The 21,517-nt window shown below is 38.4% G+C and overlaps 1 protein-coding gene across 4 annotated transcripts in view; it reads right to left on the minus strand.

Moving 5' to 3' along the window:
* CDIN1 (CDAN1 interacting nuclease 1) overlaps positions 1-21,517 on the minus strand; it is a 145,409-nt gene that overhangs the window by 104,234 nt on the left and 19,658 nt on the right. For 2 of the 4 annotated variants that reach the window (XM_058162163.1, XM_058162161.1), the window contains exons 2-4: positions 9,809-9,854; positions 8,897-8,961; positions 222-282 (exon numbers count right to left, since the gene is read on the minus strand). In XM_058162163.1, the coding sequence (XP_058018146.1) occupies positions 222-282; positions 8,897-8,961; positions 9,809-9,854 (172 nt within the window). The remainder of the gene's footprint in view (positions 1-221; positions 283-8,896; positions 8,962-9,808; positions 9,855-21,517) is intronic. The other 2 variants (XM_058162165.1, XM_058162164.1) reach the window with 1 other exon arrangement.

Genomic DNA, 21,517 nt, shown 5'->3' on the forward strand with positions numbered 1-21,517 from the left:
TATATATATTAATGGAAATTACACAAATATATCCAAAAGGTAATATGTTGGTTACCTTAATTGATTAATTAATATATTTGTTTGCACTCCTACTACAAGCAGATCAATATTTTAAATATATGATGTGCCCTAAAACTACATATATTTTAAGAATACTTCTTAAAAACCTCTACAAATAAGGATCTTACATTTTAAGAAAAATACTTTTAAAAAATTATTACCTCATTGGCCAGTTCCAATAATACAGGAGAAGCTGAATTTTTAGACACATCTTTCAGGTATCTGGACAAGACAAAAATAAAAAGCTGTGGTAGATTCAATGAAAGGGCCAGCAATGAAGACTTACTACCTCTCTCTGTCTCTCTTTCTCTTTCTCTTGCTCTGCCTCTCCCACTTTTACTAGGGCAAGAAATAAATTGAATACAGATTATATGTATAAGTAGCTTAATATATAAATATTTGGAAAGCTGTCCTTAATCTCAAATTCTATGCAAATCAAAAGCACAATTATTACTAAAATTCTGAAAGGAAAAAAAGGAATATTACACTGACACACAGAATACAGAACTATTGTTTTTAGGTTTCTGAATATGTACTCAATATGTTCCATATCTTCCCATGAACTAGATATGAATCTTATTATCTTATGTATGTGTATGTATATATAATAGATAAAAATATTTGTATGATTAGTAAAGACATTTGATGAAAAGGGCAGCAGTTTCACTCTCTAGAGTTATATATTCCATTTGTAGAACTTGAAGACTAATGTAAACAGTCTTCTTGACAATAGAAAAACAGTGGGTTACATTCTAATATATTTGATGGGAGATAAGCAGATGATGGCCTATAGAAATTATGATTAGGATCATCCAGAAGGTTACGTGGATTTATGGAGATTAGATTATGTCTGTGAAAAAGTATGCACAACCCAATTGTAGTGGATATACACTTCAGAGTAGTATTAGAAGGAACAGCTTCAATTTGGTAGCATTTGGGAGAGAGGAAGTTTTTTTATAAGATCAATTGGAAGAGATCACATCCAGTATTATTTTGGGAAGACCAAAATCAACATTGTGTCAAAACAAGAAGAAAAACAAGTAATCTAACAATTCCCACTTCATATCAAATCTGAAAATGCTAAAATATACATTATTTTCAAAGGCCAAAACTGACATTTGGAATTAGATTTTTGTAAGTTTAGTTTTTATTCTTTATATAAATAGGAGACTCCAACATTTTGGGGAGTATTTAAAACATAAATGCTTTCTCAATGACAGAACAAGAGGTCTCACTCTACTGTTATGCTCCTACTCTAAGCTCTTCTTTTCATAGGGAGTTTCTTCTGATGTCTTTATACTAGATATCTTAAACTTTAATTGTTCAACATACTTTTCATGTCAAAAATCCATAATCCCTTTGGAAGGACATCAGGTGAGAACAGTCATAGGAATTCTGTAGATAAAAATCCAGCCAAATTTGAAGTTGAAAATGAGCCTGATGCTCCACTGGAATCAAGTCAGACTATTCAAGAATTAATTTGAATCCTATCTGTGTACCTTCAATGAGATCAAATTCTATTGCTTTATTAATCACGTCAGAAAATCACAGAATTGGAAGGGACTTTTAAGGTTATCTAATCCAATGCTTTGTTCAATATAGGGCCTACCAGAGGTGGTCTAATAGATGAGTATTTGGCTTCTATTTCATGATTTGTGCAGGGGAAGAAAATTTGCCACTTTATGTGGCAGCTTGTTCCACAGGCTAAGAACTTCTATTATCAGGAACACTGTCCTGCCATTCATTTTACATTCTAGGTACTACTACTACTACTACCACTATTACTACTACTACTACTATACTTCTACCATTACTACTACTATTCAGTAATGGGCTGCTGCTGGTTGTAACAGTTTACCCAGCACCAAAAATGTGAGCGCACTCATGCACACGCATGTTCGCTTTGCTCGCACGCCTTCCGCGCATACACGCGGCCTTCAAAAACACGGCGATATAGGATGGGATAGCACTGGGATGAGTGGGTGGGACAGGCCAACCCCATCCCACCCATGGGTCACAACTACCGGTTCGCCTGAACCGGTCCAAACCGGCAGCAGCCGACCTGTGTTATTACTACTACGCTATGTGATAAACAATATTTGGAAACTGCTATCATGTCTCTCCTTAGTTATACATACCCATTAAACCATTCATAACAGAAATCAATTTTCAGATCTCCCACCCTCTACTTTGGTAACCCTCCTCTAAACTCATTCCAATTTGCTGCTGTTCTTTTTTATATTTGATGCCTATAAATGAATCCCAAAGATGTATCTACTCATACATCTACTCATAAGGGGCGTGCATAAGAGCACAAACATACCTACCATTCCTGTCCTATTGTTTTCCGTCATTATATCCAATTAATATAGTTATTACATACTCATACTCATATATATGCTTATGTATTGTATAGTTGTTTCATGCTTATGCTTATATATACTGTGCAACAAAAATAAATAAATAAATAAAATCTTTCTGTGATTCTGCAGAAAAAAAGGTATATATCACATTATGTTGTTGGATTGCGGAAACCCAAAGTGGGATTCTTTTTTAAATAGCCACTAGTTTTCTTTAAAAACATGCAGTTTACATTCAGAAGTTATCGTCTATTGTTTATATTTGAGCTTAGACCCCTGACACATGAGGTGGTGTTTCAAAAGGTGGCTTTTACTGAAGTTTCTTTCAACTATTTCAAGACCTAACTTTGCTATTCCAAATTTACTGAATATCTGTTGACAAGAGCTAGAAAAATCAAGGTCTAGCTGAATCCCAGTGTAATTAGGGCAATTAAGACTATAGACTTAATTTTTAAAAGTTCTCTTAAATAAGAGTAAAGAATGATTGAATAATCTCAAAAAAATTAAATTATTAAATAGGTTTACAAAGGCATATATAGATGCCTTTTTTTTTTCAATTTGTATAAATGAATTAAGGACCTCTGACTGAGATATCATCCCTTTCATCTTAAGAAGCCAAGGGATATTAACTTGGAAATAGAATTGCTGCAGTCTACTGTTTTTTTGCTAGAAATACAGTATCTAAATGACATCACATGTTAAGTCTTTTGATTGCTTCACTTTTGACAAAATTAGACATCCAGAAGCTTTTTTATTGAAAAATTCCCATTAGTAACCTCTGATATGATGGTATTATTATGGCTGTTCACACATTCAGCCAGATGTTTAGACGAATTTGACATTTTGTCCACCTATCAAGTCCTACCTGGGATAAGCAGATGATGTTTAATAATCTTAAAAGGTAATGTTGCAGGATGTAAGCTGTTCCAAGCTGTTCCAAGTAAAGCTGCTTTTTGCAATTGACTGCTGATTTTGTCAGTGCAGATGGTGTTCAAGTAGTGATCCAGATGTTTTGTTATTATTATCCTCCCATGGATATATTCAATCCCATAAACTAAGCTATTGTGGTAGTCAGAACAGTCAGTGCAGAGTACAGTACCTTTTCCTATATTTTTTTAAAAAGTACCCCTAGCATTTCTTCGTGATAAAACATATGGTTCTATGAAAATGTATCCATCTGCTTTGGATTTTATGAATGTCTTTGCCACTTTGCCATCAGAGGCTCAGGTGAGTTCTACTAATATACAAAGTCTGCCTGAAGTTTTGTACTTCTTGCATTTATTTCAAAAAGAAAGTAACCAGTGTGAAAAACTAATCTCTCTAGTTAGATTCCATAACTAGCTGTACCACAATTAGCTGTAATAACGGAAACAAAATATTTGTGAAATTAGTGATATATCTTTTATACTGCATTAGTTTTGGTTTAGGTAATTCAAAGGACGATAGGCATGTATATGCTGCAGGAATAACTGAATGTACTGTTTATTCCCTAATGGTAATAGTGACTTAGAAACTAGATATTTCTGGATCTCTTCTTTTAAGTATTTGCACAACTCTAAAAATAAGTTTGGCTGAAAACACTAAGAAATCATATAAGTCAAATGGGTGGTTATCATCTATTTATTTCAGTGTTTACAGTAGCTTTATTATATTCACAAGGGAACCAAGATATTTCCATGGCTATGAACTTGCTGACCTGTAATTCTCACTTCATGTAATCTTATCAAACCCTGATTGCTCACAGTGAAGATTTGAAACACTAAGCAACTCGCCTTTGGAATTTACATCATTAATTAAAGAAGAAAGATTTTATTATTTCTCTCCTAAAATGCTAGCTCTTGGAAACAACAAAAATATATAACTGATAAAGAAATGAAGAGACCCCATATTAAGAAAAAAATGGTACCTATTTTTATATAGACTACTGACAGAGGATTCAAGTTTATCAAACTGGAGAACCATTTGGAATTGTTTGTTGGTGTATAGAGTACTGTATTTAATAGCATAATTACAGTTGCCTTATTGGTGAGAGGGCAGCATATAAATAAGTAAAATAAATAAATAGCATTTATTTACATACATATTTCCCCTAATTTCAACGAGATTAGATAATTGTTAAAGCATTTTGCAATCTTCTTCTTTAAAGAAGTAAGTATATCTAGAATTTTTAGTAACTCCTTGGATTTGACTTTGGGCTTGGAATAAAAGCAGGACAAAAATGATGACGCTTGGTTAGTATTTAGATGGAAGATTACCAGAGTTCAGGCTACATTGGGAAGTGGGTAAAATATCTGGAAGAAGGGCATGGCAAACTATTTCTGAAATCCTGCCAAGAAAAGTGCATGATGTGTCGAAGCTGTCATTAAAAATCAAGCCAACACTTACTTACTATATTTTAATAGACACTTAACAGAATAATGGTATTCATATTAAACTGGCAATTATTATTGTGCATAGGACCACTGCATAAATATCTTGCCTAAAGAACTCATGATAATCCTGATATGCAAACTATAAGAAATAACAAACTGGTAATTTATAGGTACAAGGCCACTGAAAAGTGATGCAGTAGAAATATTAATTTTTCATAATGTTAATGAGAAGAATTATAATTAGGCAGCCACACTTTGTCTTAAACACATTTCTGCATTAAGCATATCCTTCTTCTTAGGATTTCTATTTGGAAGTTGACAATCAGACTTTGCCAATGTCTCCTAAATTATGCCATAATTCAATGTACATTATGGATTTTATCCAAGTTAAAAGTCCACATAAATTTTGTCTTTAAAATTAATGTGTGGGAATTGATTTATCTGCATAACAGAAGACGCTAATACTTGTGAGTTCAGAATCCACAGTGAAAAAAGGAGGATAATCTATATTAACAAGCAATAATTGCAAGCAAATGCAAGTTTGAAAATCTCACATTCAAAATTGACTCCATTACACCTTTAGATTTTCAAGATATTATTTTTTTATGGTAGAAAATAGAAAGATTTTACTGAAAGCACTGATGTAAGGACTTCATATATATTAGGGAGTGGCTCTCCTAATATATACAGCTAATGTGCTATATCACCTGCTTCAGGATCTCTTCTCATTTTCCCTTGGCTGAGAGAGCCATTATGGGGGATTCAAGAGCTGGTCCTTCTTTGCTGTGATCTCTTGATTCTGGAAGATTTTTCCTAAGGACGTTAGGCTTGTGTAAACGCAGCCTATCAATGCAACCTGCATCTGTTTTTTGGAGCCAGATGAAAATGATGTCTAGTTTAATGAAAATAATTTTTCTGACAGTTAAAACAATTAATCAGTGAAATGCCTTCAGAGTTGTGGGTGCTCCGACACTAGATGTTTTTAAAAGAGATTGGAGAACCATTTGTCTGAAATGGTATAGGGTTTCCTGCTTGAGCAGGGTTGGTTTAAAAGACCTCCAAGGTCCCTTCCAACTCTGTTATACTGTTATAAGATTTGCTGTTTCATCTCATTTTTGGAATTTAGTACCTAAATCCTAACCATAACTTTCTATCACCATAATTTTAATCATTTTTATAAACAAAGTAATTGTTCATTTTAATTCATGATTTTGTTTTTGTCTGGTTTGCATGGATATGGTTTGATACAGACACTGAATAATGGGCACATTATAAATATTAGAAATGCTTTTCAACATTTTTATAAATCACTTAGATGAAGCAGAAGGGATACTCATAAAATTTGACGATGGCACGAAGTTGGGGGATTGCTAATACTTCAGAAAAGTTCAAGATTTTAAAAGATCCTGATAGACTTGAACTTTAGGCACTTTCCATCAAAACACTGTCCACTGTGGAGCAAAATAATATTCTCCTCTAGGTCGGAAAAAAGCAGATACATGGGTTACGAAACAAATGATTCCTGGCTTAGAAGTAGTTCTTTGGAGAAGAACCCAAATATTTATTTGTTTGTTTATTTATAATCCAATTTCTATACCGCCCTTCTCCCGAAGAATTCAGGGCGGTTTACAGCCATATTAAAAATACAAAAATACACATAATATAAATAACAAATTTAAAAACATTTAAAACGAATATATTAATTGGCCAAATTTCTAAAACTGTCAAAACCGACATAAAACCCTTTAAAATTTAAAAACTATAATTAAAATACATTTAAAATACATTTAGGCTAGTCCTGCACGATTAGATAATAAAGTTTTTAATTCCCGCTTGAAGGTTCGGAGGTCGGGGAGTTGGCGTAACCCCGGAGGTAACTCGTTCCAAAGAGCCGGTGCTGCCACAGAGAAGGCTCTCCCTCTGGGGGCCACCAACCGACATTGTTTGGTCGACGGCATCCTGAGCAGGCCCACTCTGTGGGAGTGCACAGGTCATTGGGAGGCTATCGGTGGCAGAAGGCGGTCTCGTAGACACCCCGGTCCTAAGCCATGGAGCGCTTTGAAGGTGGTCACTAACACCTTCAAATATATTGGCAAACTATAAAATAAATATATTGGTAAACTATAGATTAAGCATGAAAACAAGTGTGCTGCAGCTACCAAAACAATCAACACAACCTTGGACTGCATCAATTGAGATACAAATGGCAAGATCATGGGAAGTGATCATTCTATGCTGCACTGGGAAGATCACACTTGGAATACCATTTGAAGAATTATCATAGAGAAAACAATACAAAATTGTTTTGTATTGTACAAAAGAACACAGCTTTATTCTTCATAGTGCAATGAGAGCAGCACAAAATGGAGAAAAGAATTTTTAAAGAGGGTTATCTATACGTGAAATAAGAAGGAAAATCCTCATTTTGAGAGCTGTTAATTAGTAGAACAGCCTGCTTTATCGCCTGGGGTTATTAAGGAAAGTTTAATCAGTCATTTGCCTGGGATAGTCTGAGAGTTCCTACTCTGGGCAGAGGCTTAGACTAGAAAGGTGCTAAAGTCCCTTCAAACTCTGATTATAGGAAACAAACAGGCCACTTTTTTAACTCTTTGATGTCTTCAAGTGCCTATGTCCATATGCTAAGTAACGAAATAAACAGGTCTAAATCTAAAATAATCCCATAACTGGAACAGTCTTCTGGAGATTGCAATTTCAGACCTGCCTAGCTGTGAATGAACTCTATTCAACTTATTTATGAACAGACATGTATAGTCTTACACTATAAATCTAGTTTAATATTACAAACTGTATATCAAGACCAGGAACATTAAATTCTAACTAAAATCTATGGATTTAATGCTATTGATCACACTGTTTCTTAATGTTCATTAGGCTTTTATGCTTCTGATTCACTATGGACATAATTTCTAATTTATGCCTGCCAAGTGCATTTTATTTATATATTTAGTTTTATTTAATTATTAAAGTAACTTGGTTGCTTTTAGTTATTTTTCTTTCAACCAAAATAATAGATTAAGTACTTTAAACATTACTTACAAGCAGCAATGTATATAACATACTATATAATGAAAATGCATCATGATTTTCTATTGTTCCTATATTTATTATAAATACAAACATACATATACATTTAACACACAATTCTAAGACAAAATTGCTACACTTACGGTACAATAGTTTTCTTAATCTAGCAATAAACAAATGCATGAAGATTATATTAAACTTCATGTGCTAAAACAGATTAAACAAAATAATATAGTACTCCTTTGTGGGAAAATGTGATATAAAATTATATATATATGTGTGTGTGTGTGTATGTGTATGTATATGTATATATAAGCTTTTTAATTAAAAGGAAACTAATAAAATATACATCTCAGATATCAAGATACAATCTTACATGTCAAAAACATTATTCATTTTTATTCAATCTAAACAGTAACATTTCCATTGAATAGCCAATCCAGATAGCCTTACAATGTAATTATGTTGTGGAGATGTCTATGTCAATAGAAATACTAATAACCTATAACTAATTTCAATTACATTTTATTAACTGCAGGTGCACATAATCAGGAACAGTTTTATGAACTGATATAGGAAAGGTTTACGGCTATTTTAAAAGGCTTTATGATAATTCTGTTTATGAAGCAAGTAGTAACATTTCTTAATTTCTATGCCATTTTTTTAAATGGCTAAGATTCTAGACTTTTTTCTCAGTCAACATGGTTGATATTTAAGCACCACTAGTATCATTTAGCATATTAAAACCAGCAGGTAAATTCTCAAAAACACCTTAGAATATGAAATAAAAATGTCTGCAAGAAATTAAAACCAAAATCTTCAATAAAGAAAGTGAGAGTAAGATCATCTGTATGTACTAAATGAAAAATGTGCAATGGATTGGATTGTGACCTGACAGACCTTCTCAGGGGCTAGTTGCCATTTATTTTTTAGAAAATTTAAGGGTGGAATTACAACTCTAATTAATCAGGTTTGTTAGCATATATCTCCTTAAAAATGAACCCCATAGCCTGGATCACATATGAACATGTGTCATTCAATGGTCTGAATAGCTCGTACCTTTGATAGTAAGCTTCAGTTGCCTCTGGAGTATGATGTTTTGCATGCGTTCTTTTGATTAATTTCTGAAACATTAAAAAAAAAAAAGCTTTGCAATAAACCAGGTAAGAAATCCAACCAGTAACAAACGCCTGGAAACTCCCCCCCACCCTCATCTCCCCCATGAAATTCTAGATGTAGTTTCAGAAATATTCTTTTTATTTATATATTAAATGAAACATCTTTTGACTGTAGTGCGATACAGCATATATGTAAAAGGCAGTAAGGTCATAGTAATTGAATCTAAATAAGTTTGCTTAGGGTTACAAAGGGCAAAGGAAAAACTTGTTCTCTCTTTCAACCTTTATATTAATTTCCCTTCAAATCAATTCCATCCAAGTCCTGTGCACTCTGGTTTACAATTCAATTGGCATTTTTAACCAGGAAGAACATTGTTTAAAAACAACTTATTTGAAAACTACAGAAAGTAATTCCATTGAGACTTGCCACTTGACTGACACCTGTCATCTCATGATAAATGACTCCATTTTCTGCCTCTCTTGCCTTCTGCCACTCCGGCAATGGTCATTTATCATCATCTCTGTCAGCCATGGAAAGCAGCACTGACAGTGCAAGTCAGCAAACATTTAGCACATGGAACCACGCAACACAGGGAAATTATTATTGTCAGAATAATAATGGTTTAGCATAATTTATTACAGGTCCACCAAATAAGCAAAGGCTAGATGTTATTAGACAGATGGATGGGTAGGCTTGGCAGCCATCCACCGAGACTCAGGCGGTGCTTGATGGGGAAAGGGGAACATCCTCCAAACCAATCAGAAAGCTGGCAGTTCAATTACAAAGAAATAAAGGGACATTCATCATTCAATTAGGCACCTGTCAACCCTCACAAAGGAGAAAACTTCTAACCTGGTACTCCTGGGAGAAGATGCTCAGCAGAGTGGACTGCGATTGACTGGAACAAATAAAAGAAGGACAAAGTTAATTACTGGAGTGCACAGCAGAGAAACAAAAGAGAAAGGAGCTTCAAAGGTAGGCCTGCTGCCCTGTAATCTAACAGAACACGAAAACAAGTGTGGAAAAGTTGTTCCAGATGAAAACCTCAGACAAAGGCTTCCTACTGCTAGGTCAAGGAGAGAGTAAGAAAAAAAGAGTTTGTAGAGAAGGGAAATAGAAGTTGCATGTTGCTTTGGTCATTCCTTTCCAGCTCCATAACACACAAACTGGGTATTGGTAGCATGTACTGAAGTTAGAAAAGAAAACAAGACTGTTTTCATTAATAGCTGATGCAGCTAAATTCCATTAGCTGTTGGGAACAGACTGATTGTTCACTGGCAACATATTGAAATTCATTTTGTTAGCAGCAAGGAAACCTCTTCAGTAGCTGTCTCATATTCAGGGGTGAAACCCAGCTCTCTGTCAGAAGCAGGATATGGGACTATGGTAACATTCCTACTAAAAGTGATGTGCTTTGAAAATAGAAACTTTCACAGCAGGAAACAGAGATTCCCTGGAGTTGGTAATTTCCAAAGGCTGCCATAAACTTTATTCTTTTAAAACTCAGTGTCAAATACCTGGCAATAAAGCAAACTGAAATAACATCACCACCACCACTCCGAAACATTTAGAAAGAGGACAAGATTTTTCCATCCCTCAAAAACAGGTCATACTGCTTCCAATTGTACTCTAGGGAGATATGCACCTCATCACATCTTGAAGAAAATTTGATGCGACCATAACAAAAGACCATCTCTATGCATTAACTTTTTATTAAAGAATGTACAATGTATAATTGACATTTATTTTTATCAATGGTAGACTAAGCAATACAAATATCCAAAAACTACACAAAAAGATAATCACATAGCATATAATAACGTACTCACTCACCTAATCAAAGATTTATGTTTAAAAATGTTGATCAGAAGAAACATTGATCATTTCACTAACATTCTTAGTATCTTTATTTTCATAGTAACAAAATCAGAATATATTCCAAAATCTTGAGAAATTTGAACTGGAAATTAACCAATTATTTTAGGAACTAATAATGCAATTTTCCCCAGTTGTTCTATTTTGCTATATATAGTTGATTGGGTGGTTTACAAATATTGTAAAGTATATAAATATATGTAAAGTAGTATCAGTAGCTGATGGCAATATCCTCAGCATTTCATTATATGCACTACTACTGATTGTATTGGTACACGGGAAAGATCACGAAGATGGTATACATTCCAAAGCAATGAACTAGTTTGTATCTCTAGTCTGTTCTTCAAAAAAATGTTCCTGTCAAAATTGTAGGAGTTGATGGGAAAATGTATAAAATGCATCCTAAAAAACTTGTTTGGTTATATTATGGACCAGACCATCCTATTAAAGCAGTATTTAGAGATTTCTTCAGAGGCTCTAGCGGTTTGAGTCTTTCAGAAGCTCAGCATAATCTATGTGAAGTAATTCCAGAACAGTGCCTTTTTAGATCACTCTCTAATTCTAAGCAAATGACATAAAAATAAGAACTCAAAGAAATGAATAGTTGATGCTATCACAAGGGAACAATTACAATCTCCAAAGCATTTGGTGGTAATTATAAAATAAGTTCAATTCATTATCCTTCAGCTGAGTACATATATTTCAGTTGTCTTATAACTGCATGTTAGTTGCTGAATTCACGTTCTCTCTCACCTCTATACTTTTTATAGAAAATTACAGATTAAAAATCTGCTAATCCAGTCTTTAAATAGAATACCAGAATATTTCTTGGTATCCCGTCAGGTACTGTGCCAGTAACCTGGGCCGTGGTGGCTCAGGCTGTAAGATAGCCTGTTATTAAAACACAGCAGCCTGCAATTACTGCAGGCTCGAATCCCACCAGGCCCAAGGTTGACTCAGCCTTCCATCCTTTATAAGGTAGGTAAAATGAGGACCCAGATTGTTGGGGGGGCAATAAGTTGACTTTGTAAATATACAAATAGAATGAGACTATTGCCTTACACATTGTAAGCCGCCCTGAGTCTTTGGAGAAGGGCGGGATATAATTGTAAATAAAAATAAATAAATCAAGAATTGCCTCATTGTTAAATCATAAGATTCCTCACCTTGTAAAGTGAGATTCTAACCCGAATCTACTTTCATTGGGCTGAAAGATATGTTTATGCAAAAACATCACTGGATGTTGCCAAGCCTAAACTGGAAGTAGCTTATTTCAACATTGGGAGCACAACCTTGTTACTATATTTAATATAATTGTTTAAACTCCTTTAATATTTTTAAAAGAGAACAGCAGTAGGAAAATACTATAAAAATGAAAGAAGTGCACAATGAAATATTATGCAGACAATGTAGTATTAGCAATTCTGCAACTGCCACGTTCAGTTGCTGAAAGCTGAAAGTTATTAAAGATTTTGGCTGCTTTTTTGGATATAAAAATAGGAAAATAAAGTACAGTAATAAAAAAAAATCACCTAATTTCTGAAGAAGAAAATATTATTTAAAAAAATCTTATTGTGAAATAACAAAAGATCCGTTTGAAATATTTAAAATTCTTTATTGGCCAAGTGTGATTGGACACACAAGGAATTTGTCTTTGGTGCATATGCTCTCAGTGTACATAAAAAGAAAAGATACATTCATTAAGATGTCATAATATGTTGATGATTGTCATATGGAACAAATAAGCAATCAAATCATACTAGGAAACAATATAAATCATAAGGATAAAGCAACAAGTTACAGTCATAAGTGAGAGGAGTCATAAGTCATACAGTCACAAGTGAGAGGAGATAGGTGATAGGAACAATGAGAAGATTAATAGTAATAGTAATGCAGACTTGGTGAATAGTTTGACAGTGTTGATGGAATTATTTGTTTAGCAGAGTGATGGCTTTCGGGGGAAAAAACCTGTTCTGGTGTGCAATGCTCTATTTAGGACTTTACCTGACTGACAGACAGCCTGCTTTCTTATTATATGTAACTATATATACATTACAGTAAAATAAGGCTGGATTATATAACATAGATCAGTCCACTTTATTATACAGCTTTTAGATCTATTAAAATAGTACATCACTAGGCAATCAACTACGGAATTCTATATTTATTTAAAATGTCTCATTTTAAAGAGCTTTAAAGAGCTCATAGCTCTTTATTTCTATAGATGTGCACACATACACAACACAAAAAGACATACACACATGCATACACAAGCATACTCTTCTAACTGCAAACTGAGGCACAACTGAAATTTTGACTTTCAGTCCAAGTATTCAAAAAATAAATTGGCATAAAACTTCAAAGTTATAGCTCATCTTGTAAGTTTCAGTTGGATAAAGTAGTTCTACCCCAAGATACAGTAAGACCTATTTATAGGTCATGACAAACACACTGAATGGTCCCAATATGGGCGGACAAACTTTACAGCTTGAGGCAGATAGCCTCTACATTTCTGAGTCAAGCTGCATAGCACCCACGGCAAATGAAATTATTTCAACATTGGAGAGGAAAGCAATCTCATTACATCCTCTTGCATTGCCCTTTGCAATTCCAATACTGTGTTTCCACTGATGGAACTATTTCCAAACAGCGGAAATGGAAACAACTAAGTATGCACGTTTAAAGAGCTGCATCCAACAGACTTCAGTCTAAGCTATGAAACTCTATTACGATTAATAACATGAAGGTCAATTAATTTATTCACTATAAGCACCATTTGGTGCTTATACCACCAATTAGCTTGTTACTTTCTATGTTATGATCAACAACACTAGAAAAATGGGAACAGCAATCTCATGCTTGCTTTATGTGGTTCAAAGATAGTTTTATGGAAAACCTGTGGGGAGAAAAAGATATTGCTTGAGAAGTATCATCATTCACACAACCTTGACACCAAAGTGTCAATTTTAAACAATTGAGCAATACACAGAAATGGTAATATTTAAAATTCATGGTAATGCAGGTCTTTTACTTTTCTCATTGAGATAGCTGAATTTTAATAATAACTAACCTGGTTGGGCAATACTTTCAAACAACGAACAGAGGAAAATTGCTAATAGATGATACTACTATTTACATCAATTTTAGTTTAAAATAATTTAGTAAGATAAATGAGTGACTAATTCATCCAGCAAAATCTTCATTATTATCTTTTCTTTTCTTATAACTTAATATATTTTTAAAAAATTCAACATCTTAAACCAAAAAAAAAAAAAGATTAAATGCAATCTAAAGACTAAAAATAGTAAGTAGAGTAAGTAAGTAGTAGAAGATATAAGCAAGTTAGTTATATAGGTAGTCCTCACAATGACTGATTGCTTATTATTGGTGCTTTTGTCCAATTGCCTTTTGAAAAAAGCACCAGGCATGTGATTCACTTAATTACTATGAACTCGCTTTATGACCATTGTAAAAAATGGTTATAAAGTTAAATCAGGTTACATTTAACCCACTTAACAACCCCAATGACTTACAATCAAAATTCCAGACCCAAATGTGGCCCTGTATACAGTTTCATTTTATGCGAAACAACTGAAACTTACATTCAGCCCTCACAGCAATTCAATTAAAATATAAAGGATTTAACTTCATGCTTCCATGTTATGAACGGCTGCGTACAAGCAAAAAACAGAGATGTCATGCATATAGGCCCACCAAAAGTGACAAAGCTAAATTAAAAGAACACACTATTGTTTCCCAATGGATGTCATATGATGCCACTACTTTGTGGCAGTAAAAATCAGTTGCCACACATGAATGCAGATCTTGACAACATAATTACTTATTTTCTGTTGTATTATTATTATTGCAGTCTACTAACAGAATAACAGAGTTGGTGGTCTTTTAGTCCAATTCCCTGCTTAAGCATGGAATCCTATATCATTTCAGACAAATGGTTGTCCAATCTCTTCTTAAAAATCTCCAGTGTTGGAGCACCCACAACCTCTGGAGATAACTTGTTCCACTGATCAATTGTTCTAATTTCTCCTTAGTTCTAGGTTGGTTCTCTCCTTGATTACTTTCTAGTCATTGCTTCTTGTCTTGCCTTCAGATGCTTTAGAGAATAGATTGACTTCATCTTCCTAGTGGCAGCCCCTCAAATATTGGAACACTGATATCATATCGCCCCCTTGTTCTTATTTTCATTAAATTAGACATACCCATGGTGTTGAATTTAGTATCACTTCTGTGGATTATAGGGGGATATTGCTACTGAATTAAAATACTGCTTATTTTAAAATACTGCTCTACTATCATTGGTAATTCACCATTTTTTATGAAAAGTCTTAGTCATTTTGGATAGTGAAAATTGACAACAATGTCTTCCTCAATATCTTCCTAACACAGCCACCTATACAAATCTAGAAGGCTATAGGTAAAATCATAGGTACTAAATATAGGAGGCACTATATAGCAATAAACATAGCACTCACACTTGGTGGGGTTTTTTTAAAGGCTAGAAATGCCTTTACTGTGGTACAAAATATTGATTCGGTATCAACAGTAGACACCTTCAGATTTTTAGGTTCTACCATATCTCACGATGCAAAATGGACATTCAACATCAAAAACATCATCAAAAAAGCACAACAAAGAATGTTCTTTCTGTGCCAACTCAGAAAGCTCAAACTGCCCAAGGAGCTGCTGATCCAGTTCTACAGAGGAATTATTGAGTCTGTCATCTGCATCTCTATAACTGTCTGGTTTGGTTCCGCAATGTAACAAGACAGACACAGACTTCAGATGATAATTAAAACTGCAGAAAAAACAATTACTACCAACCTGCCTTCCATTGAGGACCTGTATACTGCACCAGTCAAAAAGAGGGCTGTGAAAATATTTACAGACCCCTCGCATCCTGGACATAAACTGTTTCAACTCCTACCCTCAAAATGACGCTATAGAGCACTGCACATCAGAAGGAACATTGGCTTACCTGAAGGTTCCTTCTATGTACGCTGCGTGAGAGTCCAAAGCAATGGGTTGTTAACTTCATCTGATTGGCCAGAGACTGAGTTGAATTTGTTTAAACACACCTCCTCTTCCTGTTTAGCTTCAGTTTATTAACGAAGAAGCGGTATTGGAGAAGACAAACTCAATGTGAAAACTGAAAAAAACGGAACAATAACCTCCAGATTCCTGTATATAGACAAAAACAATAAGTGAAAATAGGGAGGGGTTGGACTCTCACGCAGCGTACATAGAAGGAACCTTCAGGTAAGCCAATGTTCCTTCTCCTGTACGCTGCTAAGAGAGTCCAAAGCAATGGGATATACCCAAGCTAAATATCCCTAGGGTGGGAAAGGAAAGATTAGGAAGATTCAGCAACAGGAAGAACTCGCTGCAGGACCCTCCGTCCGAATGAGGCCTCGGCTGAGGCAAATTGGTCCATCTTGTAGTTTTTAATAAATGGCGAAGGAGAGGCCCACGTGGCTGCTCTGCAAATGTCCAAGATAGAGGCCTGGGTGGCCCAGGCAGCTGTGGTGGCCGCGCTGCGGGTGGAGTGTGCAGTGATGCGGCCTGGAAGATGGTGTTTCTGCTGGTCGTAGGCCATGGAAATACAGGCTTTTATCCACCTGCCTATGGTGGATGGGGAGACTTTGGTGCCCAGAGCCCTTGGTTGAAAGGAAACAAATAGGGATTCTGTCTTCCTGAAAGGAGCTGTTCTGTTGAGGTAAATACGCAGGGCCCTTCTTACGTCCAGCGTGTGCCATCGATGCTCCGATGGATGCTTGGGATGAGGACAAAAATCCGGTAAGATGACTTCTTGAGATCTATGAAAGCTTGTGTTTATTTTAGGAAGAAAGGTAGGGTCTAATCGGAGAATGACTCGGTTAGAGTGAAAAATCAATAAGTCCTTCCTGACCGAAAGGGCAGCGATCTTGGAGATCCTGCGGGCTGAGGTTATGGCTATGAGAAAGGCGACCTTAAAGGTTAAGAGCTTGAGACTGGAGGAGCTCAAGGGTTCAAAAGGGGAAGACATAAGCTTCTGAAGGACAAGGGTCAGGTCCCAGGTAGGGTATCTGTGTACCGGAGGCAGTCGCAGATTATAAGCTCCCTCAGAAAACATCGGATACGGGGGTGTTGAGAAAGTGTGGAGGTCCCGTCACAGAATAAAACAGTGGCAAGAGCTGCAACCTGCCGGCGGATGGTGTTAGTGGCTAAACCCTTGTCCAATCCGTCCTGGAGGAATTGCAGGATATGTCTAATGGAGGCAGAGGTAGGTTCTATTCGATGTCTAAGACACCAGCGATGGAATGATGACCATGTGGCCTCGTAAATACGCATTGTGAATGGGCGTCTAGAAGCCAGAAGGGTGGAGATGACCCCCATGGAATGCTTTTCTTTCTTTAGTATCTCCCTGTCAAGTGCCAGACGGCTAGTTGGTAACATTGAGGTTCTGGGTGGAGAATGGCTCCTTGGCGTAGGGAAATCTGATCCGGTGGAATTCGCCAAGGTGGATTGATGGACAGGCTCACCAGATCCGCAAACCAACTCCGTCGAGGCCAGTAAGGGGCTATGAGGAGAACTTCTGCCTTCTGTTCCAAGATCTTTCGTATGACCCTTGGCAGAAGGGGAGTCGGGGGGAAGGCATAAAGAAGGCCCCGGGCCACTGACATCGTAGAGCATCTGTTCCTTCTGCTCCTGGGGTTTGGAACCTGGAGAAGAACCTGGGAAGTTGTTTGTTGGTCGGGCTGGCAAAGAGGTCTACTATGGGTTGCCCGAATTTGATCGTGATTGTGAGAAACAGATCCGGATGCAGTTGCCACTCTGATTGATCGATGGTCGTCCTGCTCAGCCAGTCCGCTTGTGTGTTGGCGACTCCGGATATGTGGGCTGCCTGTAGTGAGAGAAGATGTTTTTCTGCCCACAGGCCTATGGCTGCAGCCTCCTTCATCAATATGCGGGATCGGGTGCCTCCTTGACGGTTCACATGGGCCTTTGTGGTAGTGTTGTCCGTCAGCAGTAGCACATGATGGTTTGATAGCTGCGCTTGGAAGTACCTGAGAGCTAGATGAGCAGCTCTCATTTCCAACCAGTTGATGTCGTTCTTGAGGTCGTTGGGGGACCAACGACCCTGAGTTACCTGGTCTGATAGGTGGGCACCCCAGCCGTAGAGGCTTGCATCCGTGGTGAGGACGAGACAGCAATGTTCCTGGAATGAGCAGCCCTTTGTCAGGGCTGGAGACAGCCACCACTGTAGAGACTTTCTGACCTTTGGGGGCAGAGGAATTCTGATATCGGTATGGCTGTTGCCTGTTCTTTGGTGTGGGAGAAGTAGCCATTGTAGGGGTCGTGAGTGAAGACGTGCCCAGGGCACGATCGACAGACAAGAGACCATCTTTCCCAATAACTGTGAGAGCAGTGAAAGTGGAACCCTCTTGAGTGCCTTTACCTTTTTTGTCGTGTCTCTCATGTTGAGGAGACGGTCTCGGGAAAGAAACACCTGGCAGGATCTGGTGTTGATTCTTGCTCCCAGATGGACAATTTCGGTCGTAGGCACTAGATGGCTCTTTGCTTTGTTGACCGAAAAGCCGTGATCCTGTAGGGATTGAATTGTTACCTGTAAGTCCCGTAACGCCTGCTGGGCGGAGGATGACAGAATCAATATATCGTCCAGGTAACATTTCATTCTTACCGGAATTGTGCGAAGGTGGGCCGCCACAGCATCCAGAATCTTGGTGAAGGTACGAGGAGCGGAAGATAGACCGAAGGGCAGGGCCCTGAATTGAAAATGGGCTCCGGCATAACTGAACCTGAGAAAGCGTCTGTGGGCAGGTCTGATGGGTACATGTAGATAGGCCTCCTTGAGGTCGATGGATGTTAGATAGTCCCCTCTTCTGATGCTTCTTAAGATTGAATTGAGGGAGTGCATCTTGAATCTGCGATATTTGATGTGAAGGTTCAGTTGCTTCAGGTCTAAGATGGCTCTGGTGCCGCCTGATTTTTTGTCCACTAGGAAAAGAATTGAATAGAAGCCGGTCCCCTGGTGAGGCATGGGAACTGGTTCTATGGCACTGATGGACAATAGGTGTTGAATCTCGTCTTCCATTTGAGCCCTCTTGGTGGGTTCTTTGGGAATTTGGCATTGGATGAATCTCCTCGGAGGATTTGAATTGAATTCGAGGGAGAGACCAAGGGTGATGGTTTGCAGTACCCAGGCATCGGTTGTCGTGCGGGACCAGGTAGGGACGAACTTGGTGAGACGACCGCCGATGGGATCCTGGCCGGGATAGTCATTTGTTCCTGCAATAAGGTCGGAAACCGGATCCACGGTAGGGACGTCTGGTCTGGGATTGCCTGGTCCTGTCACGAAAGGACTGTCTGTCCTGAAACCTGTCAGGGGGAGGTTGGAAGGAACGTTGATAGGCCGGGGATTGGAACCCGGGATCCTGGGTGTGAAAAGGCTGTCTGCGGTAAGGAAGAGAAGGACGTCTATCTGAACGTCTAGAGACGTAGGGAAGGATCTTACGTTTGTCTTTTCCTTCAACTAAAATAGGGTCTAGGGCTTCACCAAAGAGAGATCCACCCTTAAATGGGGCAGCCGCTAACCATTTGGTCTTCATGTCGGCTTGCCATTGTCTGAGCCATAACAGCCTCCTGGAGGTGATGCCGGAGGCAAGGGCTCGGGATGCAAATTTTGCAGAATTAAGGGTGGCATCCGCAGTGTATTCAGCAGCCGCTATCAATTTATTTATGTCCTGATATAATCTGGAATCATCCTGAGGAATCCTCTCCTGCATTTGTCTGAGGCATATCAAAGATGTTCTAGCAAAGAATGAGGCTGCTGTGGCAGATCTGATAGCCCAGGCAGCCGCTTGATGGGTTTTGCGGGTGGAGAGTTCCGCTCTGCGGTCTTCCGTTCGGAGACCTTCTGCTGCATCTGAAGGTATAATGTTGGAGGAAGAAGCCAAGATGGCAATTGGGGTGTCTACGGTAGGAACCTTGAGGAGGTCCTCAAGATCTTGATCCGTCGTGTACATCTTTTTGTCTGAGCCACTAGGAGTAGGAATGGCACCAGGGTGACTCCATTGACGTTGGATGGTGTCCAAGAAGAGCTTGGGTGAAGGAATTACCCGTTGCTCTGAGACTGGTTCAGTAAAGAGGAATTTGTTGGGGTCTGACAGATCTGAAGCTCCCTCAGATTGGCGTAAGGCAACCCCCATGTTGGCCGTAACTTTTGCCTTGTGTAGTAATGTGTAGAAAAGCTCATGGCGAAAAAGGCCGGTGGGAGCAGGTTTGTCTGGGGCAGACTCTTCGTCTTCAGACAGATTATACTCTGCTATGTCTTCCTCCCCCAAAAAGGAGTCCTCACTATGGTGTGAAGGAGTTGGAGAGCGTGTGCAGCGCATAGTCTGGGTGGGTGGCTAACAGAATGGGGTCTTTGGTCAGAGCTGCCCGAAGGAGATGGAGCTGGGAAACCTCTCTGAGTGAAGGCATTGTCAATGCCTTGAGAAATGGTTTGCATGATAAGATGGCGTATATCCTGAGAAATGGCAGGATTACTGTCTTCTCTGTGGGAGACTCCCGCTGCTGTGGGAGTGAAGGTGGCAGAAGGTGCCTGATGTGGGGGCTCAGGCATGGCTCTAGAAGAATCTCCAAAAACTGTACAAATTGTTTCCTGGTTTTCTCCTGAACCACTAGGGATAGTGGGAGACCATCCAGGCTGATTTAATAAAGGAGAATCTTCAGTTAGTGGAACAGAAGTTTCCCTGCCTTCCTCTGCTAATCTTTGTTTTGCTTTATCAAATTGCCTATCCAAGGCCCGTTGTCTTCTGGAGGCATCTCTCTGCAGCAGCAGAGGTTTGGAGAGAAGTAGAAGACTTAGATTTGGTGGCAGAAGCCCTTGATTTGGATCTGCTCTTGTGAGGGGGAGGAGCCACGCTAGTAAGGTGTCCTTGGGAGGGCGAGGCAGAAGCCCGGGAAGGAGATCTGCTGTGATCCGCCATCTTGGAAATGAGGCCTAGTGGTTATCAGAGGCCTTGGAATATATGCCCAAATAATATAGTGGCCCTGATCTGAGAATCCTGGAATAAGATAAAACAATAAGGGCCAGTTAGCACCAAGCTGACACCACAGCCGGATTCAAAGCATTCAAAGGCTGCATGGGGGGTTGCTTTGGGGGGGGGGTCCCCAAATGGCGCGAAGCAGGCACCACTGCTCCTATAGCACCCTTTTTACTGCAGCGTCGGCAGGGGGAACTAGCCTCCGACACCACGGATCTTTTCTCCACCCCTGCAGGCGTGAAGCCGACACCACGGCTTCTCCTGCGCTCCGCTGGCCTCCATTTACAGTTTGGTGAGGTCCAGCGATGTCCGTTCCTCAAACCGGCGATTCTACGAGGCTTGAGAGGCTTGGAATGTAAAAAAATGGCCGCCGGCCTTTGGGCGGCTCAGCTGAGCGGCGCTGGGCTGCGCGCGAAGCACGAGCCTCTTTCCTTGCCGCTCCGGCTCCCAGCAGTCAAGAAAAAAACAATTGGGCACTTTAAAACTTTTTTTAAGAATTTTTCCTAATTTATTGAAGTCCTATGAGCTGATAAAAGAGTCAAAAGCAATGGAGCTAAAGGAGGTAGTCTCTCTATGGCCGACTGAGTTAATAAACTGGAGCTAAACAGGAAGAGGAGGT

Source organism: Ahaetulla prasina, chromosome 1, assembly GCF_028640845.1.
Source record: "Ahaetulla prasina isolate Xishuangbanna chromosome 1, ASM2864084v1, whole genome shotgun sequence".
Lineage (NCBI taxonomy): Eukaryota > Metazoa > Chordata > Lepidosauria > Squamata > Colubridae > Ahaetulla > Ahaetulla prasina.